The following is a 16,742-nucleotide window of genomic DNA, read 5'->3' on the forward strand; positions in this document are numbered from 1 at the left end:
GCCCAGCAGTTAGGAATCTGCATTTCTCCTCTGGGCCCACAGGGCACCAGCATCTGTATACCCCTCAGACAAACCGTTCACACAGAATTTAGAATAAAAACAGAAAGGAAAATGGGAGGAGTTATGTTGGAGTGAAACACCATGTGGGAGTCTTTCCCTGTTCTTTTGGGTCTAGTGTTCTGCTGGCCCTGGGCCACGGTGGCTTTGGCTGGCCCTCAGCTTGCCGCGGAGTAAGCAGCTCACTCCCGCAGAAGCTGAGTCTGCCTGCTTTGTGGCTGCGTCAGCCCATCCTGCTACCTGGTGGATGGCTTCCCTGTTGAGAGCTGCACCTGAGGGTTTGCAGCTAGCACGCTGACTCCCATGGTGCCTTGTCTTTCTGAAAGGGGAGTAACTGTGAGGGTGTCCGTGTGGCTTTCAACACTGACATGAGGGTTTGGAGCTAGCACACTGACTCCCATGGTGCCTTGTCTTTCTGAAAGGGGAATAACTGTGAGGGTGTCTGTGTGGCTTTCAACACTGACACTGTGAAGGCTTCGCTGCCCCCCCCCCCACACTTTTGATTTTATTTTCATATTTTAAGGTTATTTTTAATTGAAATAACCACATTAGTTTCCTTCTTCCTTCCACCCTTCAGCTCCTCCTCCCCCATGCTTCCTACATACCCACACCACTCTCAAGCGATGGCCTCTTTTTCTTTGATTGTTGACGTTACATACGTATATATGTAACATACATACATATGTGTGCACAGCTGTATGAATACGACATACTTACTGGAAAATACCCTTCATCTCTCTGTCTCAGAAAACGATTTTCACTTTTCTCTGTGCATAGCTGTTGGAATATGGGGTTCACAGCACTTCTGTTTCTACATTAAAGTACTTTAAACAATCTTAGCTTAAACTCTTTCTCATCACTGTTGGAGTTTTTACATAGTCTCTCATACTTCAGGCTGGTTTCGAACTCACAGCGTAGCAGAGGATGACATTAAACTCCAGTGCTCTGCCTCCCCCCTTTCTCTCTTGTTGAGTTATGATACCCTGACTTCAGTGAAGACAGCTGGTTTCTTTTTGTTATAGGAAAATCTTTTCAAACTGGCAAAATATATATACTACATTATTAAATCATCTTGGCCATTCCTACCTTATTTTATGTGTGGTGGTGTTTGGCCTACAGGTATGTATGTACACTACTTGCATGCCTAGTGCCTGAGAATCAGGTCAGAAGAAGTCATCGGATTCCCTGGAACTGGAGTCACAGTGAGCTGCCATTTGGAGCTGGGAATCTAACCCAGGTCCTCTGGAAGAGCAGCCAGTGCGCTAACCACTGAACAATCTCTCCAGCTTTCTTCTTAGCCTTTTTTAATATATAGTTTAGTATAAAATGCATTCATATTATTTTCCAAGCAGTCTGCAGGATTCTTCTCGTCTTGTGAAACTACAACTCCATCCCTTTAAGCAAACCCTCATACTCCTTCACCCCAAACCCAACCCCAACCCCAGCAACCACTGTTGTCCTCTCTGTGAATTTGCCTGTGACGGGTGCCTTACGTAAGAAGAATCAAGGCACGTTTGTCTTTTTGTGACTAGTATTTCTCAAAGTTGAGCCACGCTGTGGTCGGTGCTGTTCAACTCTGTTCCTAATGCCTCTGAGCCATTGCTGTCTCTTTGAAGATGTGCCTTGACTCATTTAAAAACAGAAGATTTTACTTTAATTTTTAATTTTGTAAGTATAAAGTTTTTGTCTATGTTTCTGCATGTCAGTATAATACCAGATAGGGGATGAAGAGAGCCTTGGAACTCCTGCAGCTGCTGTCACCGCTGGCTGTCGTCACGTGGCTTCCGGAAAGCAAACTTGGGTCATCTTCACTGCAGCCAGCCTTCCAGAACGTGCTTTGACCTGCCTTTTTTGTTTTCTTCTTTTGATTGTTATACTTTTTGTGTGTGCATATGCATGTATATATCTCTCTGCTTGATTAGAGACAACTTTGTGGAGTCATTTTTTTCTTCCCACCTTTACATGTGTTCTGGGGATTGAACTGGAGTTACCAGGCTATGTAGCAAGCCCCCAACCAGCTGAGCCATCTTGCCAGCCCTTGAGTCATTCTTATGGTAGGCTTTTGGTTTTGCTACTGTTAAGCTGTGGGTGACCTTTCCAGCCTCTGGCTATGGCGACCTTAGGAGACTTAGAATTTGCAGCCAGTCCCTTTCCGCTCATGGTCTGCCTGCCGTTGTACTTGGTGGCTGTGTCCTTTGATGGACAGAAGCTGGTGAGCTCAATGTAGTTGAAGCTGTCTCTCTCTTTCCTTTACAACCTGTGATTCCTGTGTCGTGGCCACAAAACCAGAAACACCAGGCTGGTGTGGCCTCAGTTTTGATGGTAGCAGTCAGAGCATAGGTCTGGAGGCATCTGTATGTACCCCACTTAACCCCACTTTGTCTTTGTTGCTGGTTGTATAGAGTTAGCTGCAGTTGTCCTCTGGGCTGTGGTTCTAAAACCGTCCCAGGTCACAAAGGGGACAGACTCCAGAAGAGCCGCAGGGAAGGTGTCGCCCCGGTTTCTTCTGCCCTCAGGTGTGGGAGCTCACCCCTGGAGTGTGACTCATCAGGCCGCAGCTTCTGTCTCACACAGGCTTCGTGCTCTCACACATCTGGAGGGTAGAGAAGTCACTTTGAAAAAGCCTTCCAAGAATTTAACATGAATTCAGAGCATTTTTAGGAAAAAAAAAAATCAAAGGCTTGAAATTTTCCAGCTGTTGACTTTGAGTAGTAAAATCACATTTGAAGTGCTGTGTCCAGCCAGGGGCTTCCTGAAAGTTGTGTTCATTTATCTTATGGGTAGGGAAATAGTCTGTAATAAAGTGTAAGCTGGTACAACAGTTCGGCGAGTGAAGGGCTCACACCGCACCTGACGACCTGAGTTCAGTCCCTGGGACTCACAGGATGAAGAACTGACCCAGGAAGTTCCCCTCTGACCTCACAGGTGCCCTTGCATGCTTACATCCCTGAACCCCAGGCACTAAGGCACACAATACAGGGAGAAACTTTAGTTTAGAGATGAAAAGCAATTCGTTGTTTAATTTCCTTTCCACTGTATTTTTGAGGACAAACCCTGATCAGCTGGGTTTGGAATATCCTGCAGAACCTTCAAAGAATCTCCTTCCCTTGAAAAGTTGGTCAGCACAGGGGCAGATGACATGGCTTCCTTGGATTTGTAACCGGCTCTCTACTCTCCCTTTGCTGACTCACTATGGTAGAAGGAAGAAATTCAGACCCATTTTATGAGTGATGGTTCACTTTGAAAACTAACTGGGGTGGTGAACACAAGGGGGCCTTCATCAGTGCTTCCCAAAAGACACCTTTTTTCTTGGAGGGGGGCATGTTTTTGTTTTTAATTGGAAAATTTCGTATGCATTGTATTGGCTTCCTGTAGCTATAATGGACTGAGGTGGGCTGACCTAAAGCAGGTGTATTTTGCTCAGTTTTGGGAGGTTCAGGGAACTAGGGTGGGCCTCGGGTTAATTCCAGTGAGGGTCATCTGTGCTCTGTCACATGAGGGACCGGGGTCACACAGCAGGACAGGAAGTAGAGAGACTGCAGAGGCCAGCCTAACCTTCTAGCACAGTTTGGCTCAACCAGGGCCCAGCAAGTACATGTGAATCTCTTTCAAAGGCCTCTGCCGTGACCTGGGGCCACATTTCCAAAGCAGGGACTCCCGGAAACAAACCATTTCCAGCTGGTATAGGCCAGTGTACTGAACGCACATCGGCACCAGATGGCCTCAGTTATTAAAGACCTTGCCTGTGCTCCTGTGTGTTACACTTTGAGGGGCAGGCAACCCCAGACCAGAGAATTACTGGTTTTAAATGCTAAGAATGCCACCATTGGAAAACAAACATGATGGTGTTCAGCTCTTAGGAGTGTTCCGCCAGATGTCTTCCTAGATAATTAACGGTTTATCACTACTGTCAGGACAGTTTGATATCCTTCCTTCTAGTTGTGTGTGTACATGTTTGTATGACTCTGTGTGTATATACCTATGTATGTGTCTTTGTGTCTGTGTATGTATATATGTGTGCTGTTTTCTGTGTTCTGGAACTATTTTTTTCTATGTTTTCATTGTTTGGTATGCCTTACGTTAGAAACTCTTTTTGTCTCCCCCATCCCCCACCCCGTATGGCTTTCTTGTTGCTGAAGAATGAAGATATTTACCATGACGTCACCTGCAGGATGTCTCTGGCCAGTTCTATCGTCATGGGGAGGGGGGGTGTTGAATTTCTTCTGTTTCCTGTCTTCATGATTGCTGCCTTTGTGTTGTTAGGCCCCAGAGTGAAGATGCTTCCGTTGTCTTTGTTGCTGTTGAGCGCATCTCTCTTCCCTTCCTCAGCCAGCTCCTCAAGTCCATAGAGAACAGGCAGGGTCAGTTTTCAAAATAACAGTTTGGTTTCCTAGGGTCCTCTGTCTTGTGAGGTATCCCACATGTCGGAACAGTTGATCTCCAGCTGGTGCAGTTGCTTTGGGATACTGGAGTCTTTGGGACTGAGACCTACTGAGCTTAGATAGGCCGATGAGAGCAAGCCTGGTCCTCTTCCAGTCTGTCTCTGCCTCCTGATCCTACCTTTCTCTACAGTGTGAACTTATATCCCCTGTGACTGTGAGTCAGAATGAATTTCTTCTCCCTGAAGTTGTCTGTGTCAGGTGTTGGCTCACAACAACTGGCTGGCATGTTTTTCTCCTTTTAATGAAAAAGTTTAATTAGCCTGGCTTTTACTGACTTGTTTCCATGCATTTTCCCTCAAAGATGGCAAAATATTCTCTTCATTGGAGAGTAGGAACCTCTCGAAGAGCATAGTATTTTTTTTTTTTCTCTTAAAATTATTACTCTGTGCTGTAGCTGGGCACTCTCGGCTCTTACACCTCATCTGGAACCTACATGGCTTCTCATGGAGGAGACACTGTGTGTCCTTCAGCGTGTTTACGGAGGGTGCTGAGTTTGCACATGGCTGCTGGGCATGCGCAAGGCTGGGCAGTGAACACCGTTTCTCAACTTTGCAGGGGACAGAGCTAGACAACAGGTCCATTGCTGAAGCCTGAAGGTACACACTGCACTTGCGTGAACTCTTGCAGTCTGTATAATGAACTGGAGCAGGCTTAGTGGGTAAATGCACCAGCTGCTTTCCCCAGAGGACGTGGGTTCAATTCCCAGCACATACCTGGTGCCTCAGAACCATTCATAACTCCAGTTCCATGAGACCCAGCTCCCTCTTCTGGCCTTCTCAAGCACTGCATGCATGAGACATGTAGTGTAGGTATGTAGACACAAGACATGCAGGCAAAACATACATATAAAAGTAAAAAATAAAGGAAAATATTATTAGTTAGTATAAAGTCATTGGCTTTAATATACCTTGTTCTGTGTCCCTTGTCTTCACTGTTGTAGAAAACCAGAACCTACTTATCCTGCAAGGATGTGGCCCTAGTAGTGTCCCTGGGGAGGGTCATTTCTGAGGACACCCAAGAACAGAAATGGACCATTAGGTGAACATACTTTAAAGTCTGTTGGTTATGTCACCAGAGCTGCTGCTATGTTTGGAATCACATGTATGTTCCTTTACTTCCTTTTACAGCTTGTAATTCCTGGGGGCTCCGAAGTCTCCTTGGTAATGTAAACACAAGAGCATTTATCTCTGCTCTTTCCTGTCTCTCTGAACTTCTGAAGTTTTCGTGTGTGTGTGTGTGTGTGTGTGTGTGTGTGTGTGTGTGTGTGTAGCCTCACACCTTGAACTCCCATCACCCCTGCCTTTACGTCCAGGTGTAGCGATCGCAGGCATTTGCCCCATCACATGGGCTGTGTGGTGCTTGGCTTTGAACTCTGCTTCCCGAATACCAGACAAGTACTTTACCAATGTCCACAGCCCTAACCGCCTGTTCTTCAAACACATGTTACCGCTTTCCTGCTACCCTAGAGCCCTCATGTAACTAGCCATGAACTCGGTAGAGCCTGATTGCTTCTGCCTGGTTACTGGGGTTTCAGTAATCACCCTCGTATCTATCTTTGGATTCATTTTAAAATCCCCAAGACATGTTTTGTGTAGGGATGCGTGTATGGGCCAGAGCTACGTAAGATGAAGTCAGTTAGTGTTGGGTCACTTGAAGTATGTGACAAGCTGAAGGCTGAGTGAACCCAGCGTGGGAACCTGGGCGCACCTGGCTTGCGGGGCTGGGGAAGTGGCTGACAGGACAGCAGTCGCTCCCCATGTGCCTATGATGCTGGTGGTCGGCAACGCCTCAGGGAGGGAAAGCGCCTCTGCCGCGGTGCCCGGATCTCTTCTTCCATTTAAAAGCTAAGACGCTATGTGAGGTAATGGGAGCAAGACTTGGCGCCATAAATAATTAATTCCTGTGGTTCTCAGAAAGCTAATTTTAGCCAAGATCACGGAGCAAAAGTAACAGTGGCAGAACTGCAGTCAGGGGATGGGGAAGCAGAGCTGCCATTGCTGTGTGGAAATCCATCAAATGCGCCTGTCCTTGAGAGCAGGGACCTCACCCCCTCGCTCACCCTTGTCCTCCAATGGTTGCTGAGTAAGACATCAGGATGCAGTTAATACAGGAGCTAGAAGCCTGTGCGGCATCTGAGCTCAGGCAATGCTGTGTCACGGGAATGGACAGCATGTTTGGGCGGCACTGTAGTCGTGACAGGCCTCCCAGCTAAGGTCAGGGGTCTAAGTGCTGCTCTGGGTTCCTGACAAGTGAGCTGACCTTCCTGTTGGTTTGGTGTCGCTGATTCAAGCATCCTTTTAAGTGGCAGGGGGCAGGGAAGCAGCTGAAGGCAGCTATGGAGTAGGTAGATGGGGAAAAGGTACCAGGAGAGGTTAATCATGGAGTCTCCCCCGACAGCTCATCCTCATGTAGAGTACTGCAAGAAAAGAAGGAGATTTACATGTGTGTTGACTGTGGTATTCTCTCTTAAGCCCTGATGTGGAATTGCCTGCAAACATGTCTGTGCAGCATATTCCCCAGGCACAGATGGGAAGTTCATATTACCAGGGCTAACTTTCTCTCTCACATGCACACACTCCACACAGATACACAGCCTTTTCATGTTGGACACAATGTCAGTGTTTGGTGGAGGGTAGGATAGACAGCTGTTACATGACGCCCGTGGTTGTTATTTAATGGCCATGTGTTAGCATAGTGAGAAGTTCGTGACATTTCTCATTACTATTTAACAGTACATGGCTGTGTTTTCTTTCCTCTTGCACAGTTTATGGAGACCTAGATTTTGTATTTGTTTTTAGTTTGGATTGAAGACTTTCTTTTTGTATGTTCTGACTCATACAGCGATGGCTGGCTTTCCTCTTGTGCTTACTACAAGATGGTGACGCCTGTGTGTCTCAGTTGGGAATTAGCAAGTCTTAGGGAGGTGCTCTCAACCTTGGGGTGAGCGAGAGTGTATATCCAGTGGAGATAGGTCTTGATCTGTTCTACAAATAGCACTGACTTTATGTCAGGTGTTTGCTGTTCTGTTTGCTTGTATAGCTTGGGTAAGTCCCTGCTGTGTCCTCAGCCTCAGCCCCCCTAGTGCTGGCATTGCAGCCTGCACCACCACACCCACCCTGATAGATGTGAGGTTTGCATTCAGCTCTGTACTTGAAGAAACAGATCAGCACCTTCCTTTGGCCACGGTGTGGCCACTCTTTCTATTTATCTTTCTATTCACTGGAAGCTCCTTAGTGTTACAGTTTTACACTGAGACCTCCCTTGCTTTCAGAGAATCAAAGATGGAATCTCTCCTGGTAGTAGATCCAGGAAGTACCTCAGCTCTTCAACTTGGTGTAATTTAATCTGCTCACTTGCCTTACATCTGTCTAGTGAGTGGTGTGCAGTCTATGTGATGATATATTCTTTACAAAACACTTTTAAAGTAAGGCGTCCAATAAGATATTTGTATTTGGTTCTTTTACAGAAATCATAGTCCACTGATGAGTTTTGGAGCCAGCTTCGTCAGCTTTTTGGTGAGTTGATATCAAAAGAGACATTGCTGTCAAGAAAACAATTATGAAGTAATGTCTATAGACATATTGCTAAAGAAAACCTAAAGTCATTGCCTATTAACTAATGTCTGTGAGATAAATGTTCTCCCCCAAGTATAAAAATAAAATGCTTATATGTGATTTTTAGATTATTTTGAATGTATGATTATTTTCCCCAGCTTGACTTTTAAAAATAAATAAATCAAGGTTTAATTGGAAGCCCTTCGGAGATTAAGATTGTATTGCGACAAGAAAAATGGTCTCGTAAGGAATATTATTAGCAGCCTAGAGGATGGACTTGTGAATTACAATAGTCAGTCAGCTGGATGTTTTTGTTTCTCTGGAATGCTTGTCACATAAACCACTTTCACACACGTCGTCTTAAAAACTCATAGAAGTACACAACAGAGAAAATGTTCGGGGTCCAGACTAAAGGGAGGGAAAACGTCCATTCAAGAGTGAGAAGAGAGTGGCCAGTGGGCGTGTTGTGTTTTTCACTTCGGCTATTGATCTTCTCTATGGAACACAGGCTCTAAGGCCTCCTCTTTGCAGGAATGCTAGCTCCATACCCATGGGGAGGTTATCCATAGCTATGGTAGGTGGGGATTGTTCTGTCTGCCTCTGTCTTGGTTCCTTTTCCTGTAGCTGTGATAAAATACGAGTCAGGAGCAGCTGAGGGAAGAGCTTGCCGTGGGACAGTTTGACCATAGAATCCATAAGGGTTGGGGCTGTATCAGGGAATGACGCATGCTTTTGTGTAGCTCACTTTCTCCTTCTCATAGACAGTCCCAGGGCAGGGAATGGAGCCACCCACGATGAGCAGGTCCTCCCATCCTAGTCACCCTCGTCAAAGTAATACCCCATAGATCTGCCCAGAGGCCTGTGTCCCAAGTGGTTTTAGAGCTCATCAATTTGAAGTTGAGCTTTGCCATCACAGTACCCACAAGACTATGAGAGAGCATGGACACAGACAGAGGGGCGTGTCTGAATGGTGTGGGGAGGACTGGAAAGTGGGGCCATGACACGGCTGACATTTTAGCCCAAAGGACAGCTGGAAGGAGACCATGGCTGGGGCAAAGGTGACTGAGGTCTGGTTTGGCAAGAATGGGAAAGTCGATTAGAGTCATACCAAAAGGACCTTAAGTGTCATCCCTACCGAACAGAGAAGGAAAGATGTAGACACCAGGACACCAGCAGATCCAACAGGGCCTCCAGAGTCCTGGGTGTCCTGTTTGTCTCAGACCTCAGTTCTTTCTCGGGTGTTTTGGCAGGAAAAGCACAAGTTCAAGGTCACCCTTTTCTGCAGACTGATTTTAAGACCAGCATGGGCTACGTGAGCCCACTGTTGGACCGGTTGTATGTCACAGGTGCTCATTAGACATCGAGGAGTGACTGTAGCTAATGCAAGGGAATTCCCTGCAGGTAAACCCACCCACAGGAGTTCCTGTCCCCGGAAGACTGATTTCCCAGTGGCATTTACTAACTGTTCTTTTACTAATATTTTTGTTTCAATATTTGAAGTCAGGGTTCAATCATTAGATAGAGGGAACTTTTGAAAGTGACACTATTATAAAACTGAATTGAATAGGTCAATCAAAAATGATAGAGAATTTTTACTGTGTGTGAGTTTTAAAAAGAGTATAAACCAGAAGGACATTGACCACCATATAATGTTTCGTGCTGGAGTAGTGGAGATATAAAGTCTTATTTTCTACTACGATTATAGTTTTTAGTGACTAGCGTGTTCTGTGACAGTGTGAACCGAAGTGGTTTTTCTAGTTTGGCATCTTTTTGGTTTGGCGCTAACAGCCTGAGGATCCAGTGCCTGCTGACTCACCAGTCCTTTCTCTGTTCCCCGGAAGAACGCCATGATGACATTCGAGGAGGAGAAAATGCAGTTGGCATGTGATGACCTGAAGACTACGGAGAAGCTGTGTGAAAGTGAAGAGGCTGGAGTCATCGAAACAATTAAGAATAAAATTAAGAAGAACGTAAGTGGATTGGCTTGTGGACCGCATCCTGTTGAAGTAAATATTAAGTGATTACGTTTCGATCAGCTCCGTAGTCTGTGGAGCCACTCCGGTGCGGAGCCCAGTGCGTGGACTCCACACGGTCCACAAGCCGCCCTCTCCATGAGGTTCCCTTCCCAAGCAGTTCATTCCGCCCTCCCTGTTGCTTCTGTCCCGGGTGGAAACAACCGCCAGGGCGTGTTCCTTTTCTCCACCGCCTGGCACAAACATGACTCCAAGGCCAGGCAGCTTATCAAGCAGGTTTATATATTCAATTCTCAATCTGCAGACTCTCTACACAATAAGCTTACAACCAATGGACAAAGATACAAACTGCCCTTTTATATGAGCTAAAAAGACCCATAAAAACCCTTAGAAATAATAATGACAACCTGATTAAGTTAGAATCTCCCTCCTCTGCTCCTCTTCCCTTTCCTAGCCTTTACCCTGACCACCTCTCCACTGTCCAATCATGTATCACCTTAATATCCACCCACACACCACCCTTTCTGTCTACTTAAAAAAAAAAACCTTTTCCCTCAAATGTAAGCTGTGTATAACTGTTACTACTTGAAAATATTCTAAATGACTATATTTTCCTCAAAGTTAATTATCTTGGGTAGTCTATAAAACTAAATTAGTCTTAACTCCATCAGAAATCTGAGAATGGCCGAATATATGGAAGCCTAACAGGGTTTCTAGAGCTGAGAGAGGTTGTAGAGACAGATCTCCACCAGCAGTCCCCTGTTAGCAACACGAGAGTGAGTCTTCGGCCTTCTGGCCTAGGTTCACTGACAGACTTTGAAATGCAGAAATATTGAAGGGCTGATAATTTTGGCTCGGCAAAGGTTATCAGTCGACTATTCTGCATAAAGTGTCCCTTTCTGGACAGTATGAGTCTGTAGATGGAATAGGCAGTTTCTGCCCAGTGGCTGCCTAGCCACAAAATCTACTTCACCTGGAGGTAGAGATGCTCAATTTCTTTGTTAAATCCACCAAAAAAGGAACTGTAAGGAGCAGTTATATCTCAACAAAAGATAAATAACATCAAATGTCATAATTTATGGATTTCTGACATTTTTGAAAACCATCTAGTTATAAAAAGCATTTCTGAACTGTTAAGCCTTGACTACTCTTGGCCATTTTTATTTGAAATATCTCATAAAAAAAAAAACCCACCCTTTTAATTGACTTAGAATTATGAGTTTGCTATCTAGCCCTTATCTAGTGTTGTTTAATCAACTAAAAACAGTGTATAATAGCAGTTATAGGACTGGGTCTAAGCCTCCCAAATGTATTGTATAGATACAATACCTATATGAAAGCAATAATACTAATCTCATTTTAAATCAATAAGAAATTATACCACTGAAAACCTTAAATTTATATCAAATAAATTCTATAGCACTGTAAAGATTATAACTTCAACTTTGTATCAATTAGAAAGATTTCTACCAGTATAAGATCTGACTTTAGCTTAGTTACCGAATGAAGATTATGGCTGTACAAATCAATCTGACTAACTCCTCCCTGTTAAGTTATGAGCATTTCTAAAGTCTTCATAAAAACAACCTTCCTAAATGTCATCCCCCTGCCTCCAGTACTCTCCAGCCCGAGGCTCTGAGCCCTGCTGGGTGGTCTGCTGGAGGCTCCCTCCGTTGGACAGCAGAAGCATTGTACTGTCTATTGCACGGTAGTGAGGTCTCTGTTTGCTCGTGAACCATAAGCTTACTCCATGCCTGGCGTGTCTGCACCCGGCCTGCATGTACGCGGCCTGATGGTGTGTAAAGCAGCTTCCTGCCTCTGAGCTCTCAGCCCTCTGGCAACGCTGCATCACGATGCTATTGCCAGCGGTGAAGGAGGGAACAGACTGACCCTTTTCTCTCCGGGACTGCTGGGGCTGCACATGGAGCAACGGTGACCATGATGGGTCGTGTGAAGTTTAGTCAGATGAGGGGAAATGGTTATTCTGCTTTATCTACCACATACTGTTGACGTGTGTGTTAGAACATGACATTTCTCACAGCACCGTGAAGCTGTTGACGTGTGTGTTAGAACAAGACATTTCTCACAGCACCGTGAAGCTGTTGACGTGTGTGTTAGAACATGACATTTCTCACAGCACCGTGAAGCCGTAGACCTACAGTGGCTTCACGTAGTTTGTCCTGCAGGCACTTACCGTTAAGAAGAGAGCGTGTCACAGTGACTTCTCCATTCTCTTTAGAAACACCCATATGACAAAAGGCCAGCATAAAAATATAATTTGACTTTTTGCTTGTTTTTACTTATGTCTCTTAAGTTTCGGGTATGATTTCTGGTTTGGTCAGAGGTAGTTTTTGATTTCAGGATATATTCTGACTAATAGATGGACATGTAGCATTTTCTCATCCTTACATACTAGTTTGACACATAAAGGATGCGCCCTAACATCAGTGTTCCCTGAGCACAGATGGCCTCTCGGGATGTGCTTTGTGGAATGTAGGGAACACGAATGTCTTCATTTTACATTAAATAAAATTTATATTGTCTGAAAAACGATGAATCCCTTACTAGTTTTTTCCTGTGATTTTTAAATATTTTTCATAAATTCCATTTCGATCATGGTATGAGGTTAAATTACAATATTCTCTAGGACTACACCTTGTTGGCAGAGTGGAGGGAGGGGAGCACGGACCCCCCAGCCTCTGGTATGACTGGATTTAGGCTTTGAGTGGTCTCCAGGCTTCACAGTCCCCGTGGGAAATGACTGTCCTGGCGGAGCCACCACTGCAGATGTCTGGAGGCTTTCCTTGAGCATGATTTCCCACGTTCTCTCCACAACACAGGTAGATGTTCGGAAATCCACCCCCTCGATGGTCGATCGACTTCAGAGGCAAATCATTATTGCCGACTGCCAGGTTTACTTGGCTGTGCTTTCCTTTGTGAAACAAGAATTGTCAGGTAAGTGGGCACAGCGTTTAGTGACACTGCTCAGTGGGCACAGTCAGGGAATGCTCTTTTCTTTTCTGTTACTTAGACTTTGAAAACTAAGCACGTGGCGGCTGCGCTTTTGGAAGGTCGTTACTGATTTGTCTAGGAGAAGGAAACCGTGGGTGCTTAATGTGTGCACAGCAGAGTTGTTTCACCCTGGCGTCTGCTGTACAGTCGTCACTCTGATTTTCTCTTAGAGAAATGGCTGCCGTCTTTGAGATGCAGGGCCGTGGGCCTTGCTCCTCAGGTTGTGCTTCCTTTTCTTCAAAGTGAAACCAAACTGGTTGCATTGCAGATTCTCGGGGAACTGTTTGGAGCCCCTGCAGTGTCAAGTGTAATCAGAAAGGACTCTGCGCTGTGCCTGAGAACCTGGTGTCACAGCAAGCTGGGCAAGGGGTGTCACTAAGATGTCACTGGCCTAGCAAATGGTGTATGCTACGCTGTCACTGGTCTAACACGGGGTGTACACTAAACTGTCACTGGTCTAACATGGGGTGTACGCTGCGCTGTCACTAGTCTGCCCAGTGCACTTCCCTTCAGCCTCTTGCTGCCTTCATTTCCTGACTATAAGGAGTTCAAACCCGTCTGCCATAATGCTGTGAGACTGAGTACCCGGTCTGGTGATGTCTCTTGGATCCTGAAACCTGCCACTTGGCTGGACAGGATTTCAGGATTTACATATAGGGGTGGGGGAAGACTAAATGGAAATCAATTCAAATTCATACTCGGAAACATATTTCCTCTCAAACCCCAAATGACAAGGACATTTTCCCTGTGAACGGCACTTTAAGTCATCTTCCCCTTTCTTCTGTCTCCATTGCTGTCTTGATGCTGCTTCTGTTGGGCTCCATTGAAAGGGAATTTTACTGTTGTTGTGACATCTAACATTTGAGTAACTTCCAGATACTCACCCTTCTTTTACGATGTGTTTGCTCCAGTCCCTCTCCCTCACCCCCCCACCCCCCTCAGCCTCCTGTCTCCTTTCCCTCAGCAGCTTCCTAACAAGACAGATCTAAGGTGCTGAGCGATTGTGGTGTAGCTCTCCTGTAAGGCGGTAAGGATGAAGAACTCCATCCTGGTCCGCCATCCCTGCCAAATCAGTACATGGCAGATACTTAAGGGCTGCCTCTTTGGCATTCTTTTCTGATGCCCAAGTTCTTGTGAGGAATTCACTTTAGCCATTAAGAAAATGTCTCCTGGGATGGAGAGATGGCTCAGAGGTTAAGAGCACTGGCTGCTCTTCCAGAGGTCCTGAGTTCAATTCCCAGCAACCACATGGTGGCTCACAACCATCTGTAGTGGGATCTGATGCCCTTTCCTGGTGTGTCTGAAGACAGCTACAGTGTAGTTATATACATTAAATAAATAAATAAATAAATAAATAAATAAATAAATAAATAAATAAATATTTGAAAAAAGAAAGAAATAAAAGAAAATGCCTCTGTGTGGTGGCACACTTTTACCCCCTAGCACTCTGGAGGCAGAGGCAGCTGATTTCTCATCTCTGTGACTTCCAGTCTGGACTAGTGCCAGGCAGCCAGACAGCTAATGAGAGCCTGTCTCAAAAAAAAAAAAAAAAGTATTAAGAAAATATCTCTTAAGAGAGAAGGGTGAGTGAGTGTGTTGATGTACAAATCCTAGCTACTTGGTGACTGGCTTTACCCTGTGAACCCAGGAGTTCAGGACCAGCCCCTGCAGCAAAAGAGTGCCCCTCTCTCTGTCCTCCCACTCCCCACCCAATTTTATTTTATTTTATGTCTGCTGTCTGCATGTGGTTGTGTACCAAGGCATCAGGTCCCTCAGGCAGGCGTTAGAGGGTGCAGCGGGCCTGACATGGGGGTGCCAGGTGCAGGTGCTGAGCTGAGTCTTTTGTCACCGGGCCATCTCCCCAGCCCTGAGATCCCCCTCAGAAAGACCAGAATCACTCATTCTAAGAGAAGGGTCAAGCAGATGCAGCAAGGTGTTTGCAGGTAGCTGTGTCTACTTTTGTATTCTTGGCATGAGGAGCGCTCAGCTGGTTTCCTTCCTTCCCAGGGAGACAGGCACATCTTCCTACGTTGTCACTGAGTTCTGCTGTGACATTTCCTCACAGTGCCTGTTTCTCAGCCTTCCCTGACATGCTCCCTGCTGTCCCCACCCGAGGAGCCAGCCTAGTCACCACGAGCTAGAGCCCAGTCCCTTTCATGGGTGGCGTCCTGCATGGACGTCCTCCCAGGTTCTGTGAAAGGGCCGGAAGCGTGTGTCTGAGTTCACACTGCCCTCTCTAGAAACCTTTGTGTGCCACCCATGGCCACGCTGTGTTCCAAGCTTTCCTCTTCCCTCCTGGGCCTCATCAGTCCGGCCTGGGTGATGAGAAGCAGGTACCCTCTTGCAGCCAAGTGAGCAGCTGTCACCTGTCATCTCCATGTTCATTTCTGAAGCTGCCTCCATGCCAGACTGAGGGTGGGAACTGACAGTCCCCTCCCCCATCCCTGCCCATGTGTTCTACACTTCCTAGGTGTCTGGGCTTCTGAGATGACAGGTGCTGATGGCCAGAGATGAAGGAGGGTGGGTTTTGGCCTAAGGTATACTAGGGTAGGGGTGCGTATGTAAATTCTACCTCAGGAAGCCTGGGACTGGCAGACAGGGTTACAGAGGTAACACCAGGCACAGGTGGTTCTGACCCATGTGGAAGGCCAAGGGTCTCTGGTCCTGTCCCTCTGTGGTTATAAAGAATGAGCTAGGTGGAGAGCCGGGCTAAGTGCTAGCCTCTAATCCCAGCATTTTGGAGGCGGAGGTGGAAACCTAGCCAGGACCATAGCACAAGGCTGCTTAAAACCAAAACAAATGAAACGAAACAACAACAGCGAATTGGTCCATTTCTTGTCTGTCTCTGCTGCGTGATTGGTGCCCCTCACCGGGCTCACCAGCTCCGGTCAGCGTGTATTCTGTGAACGGAAGAGAGGAACTGGGGAGGAGGATGCCCCTCAAGAAATAAGGTGCCAGTGGAACAGCGAGTCTATTAGAAGTCTCCTGTCTGTGGGTGAAGACAATGGGGAGGTGGGCTGGCTGGTGACAACTAAGTCACCTGTGGTTGGGCTGGGAATGTAAGTCAGGGTAAAGTGCTCGCCTCACCAACAGGACTTGAGTGACACTGGGCATGGGGGCACTCTTCCCAGCTGTGATGGCACACTGGTCACCCACCCAGTCTCATCTACACAGCAAGCTCCAGACTGTCTCCAAGGAGGCAGACAACAGTCCTGAAAAGCAATACCAAGGGTGTTGTCTGGCCTTCACACATACATGCTCACACCCCACACAGCCATGCGTACACACCCATGTAAATACAGATACATACATGCACATGTGCACAGTCCATACAGCCATGCACACACACCCGTGCAAACACTTAGATAGGCACATAAACACATGCCTATGTGCACATATGCACACACTTTTTTTCCCTTTAAACTCTGTTACCTGGGTTTCAGGACGAGGGTGACCATGACTGACCCTTCATTGTGGGGCTTCCCAGCCTCCTTAGGAACATGACTAGGTGAGGCCTAAGACAGATGATTCATCCCAAGGTCAGTGAGGTATAACTGTATGCTTTCTTCTTCTTAGAGGTTGGCCTTTTCTGAAGGATTTCCACTCCTGTGTGTGGTGGGACTTTCTGAAGCCCCTCCCTATCTCCCTGTGGATTGATGCTGGGCCTCACAGGGTAGGACAAATGGACTGTGGTTTCCTGGTCT

General features: G+C 46.3%; 1 protein-coding gene across 2 annotated transcripts in view; it reads left to right on the top strand.

Moving 5' to 3' along the window:
- The window catches only part of TTC39C (tetratricopeptide repeat domain 39C), an 80,384-nt gene that overhangs the window by 28,633 nt on the left and 35,009 nt on the right, over positions 1 to 16,742 (top strand). For both annotated transcript variants that reach the window (XM_080919809.1, XM_080919808.1), the window contains exons 2-4: positions 7,966 to 8,014; positions 9,895 to 10,023; positions 12,867 to 12,981. In XM_080919809.1, the coding sequence (XP_080775935.1) occupies positions 7,982 to 8,014; positions 9,895 to 10,023; positions 12,867 to 12,981 (277 nt within the window). In that variant the 5' untranslated portion in view covers positions 7,966 to 7,981. The remainder of the gene's footprint in view (positions 1 to 7,965; positions 8,015 to 9,894; positions 10,024 to 12,866; positions 12,982 to 16,742) is intronic.

This window comes from Micromys minutus (assembly GCF_963924665.1).
Source record: "Micromys minutus genome assembly, chromosome: 8".
Lineage (NCBI taxonomy): Eukaryota > Metazoa > Chordata > Mammalia > Rodentia > Muridae > Micromys > Micromys minutus.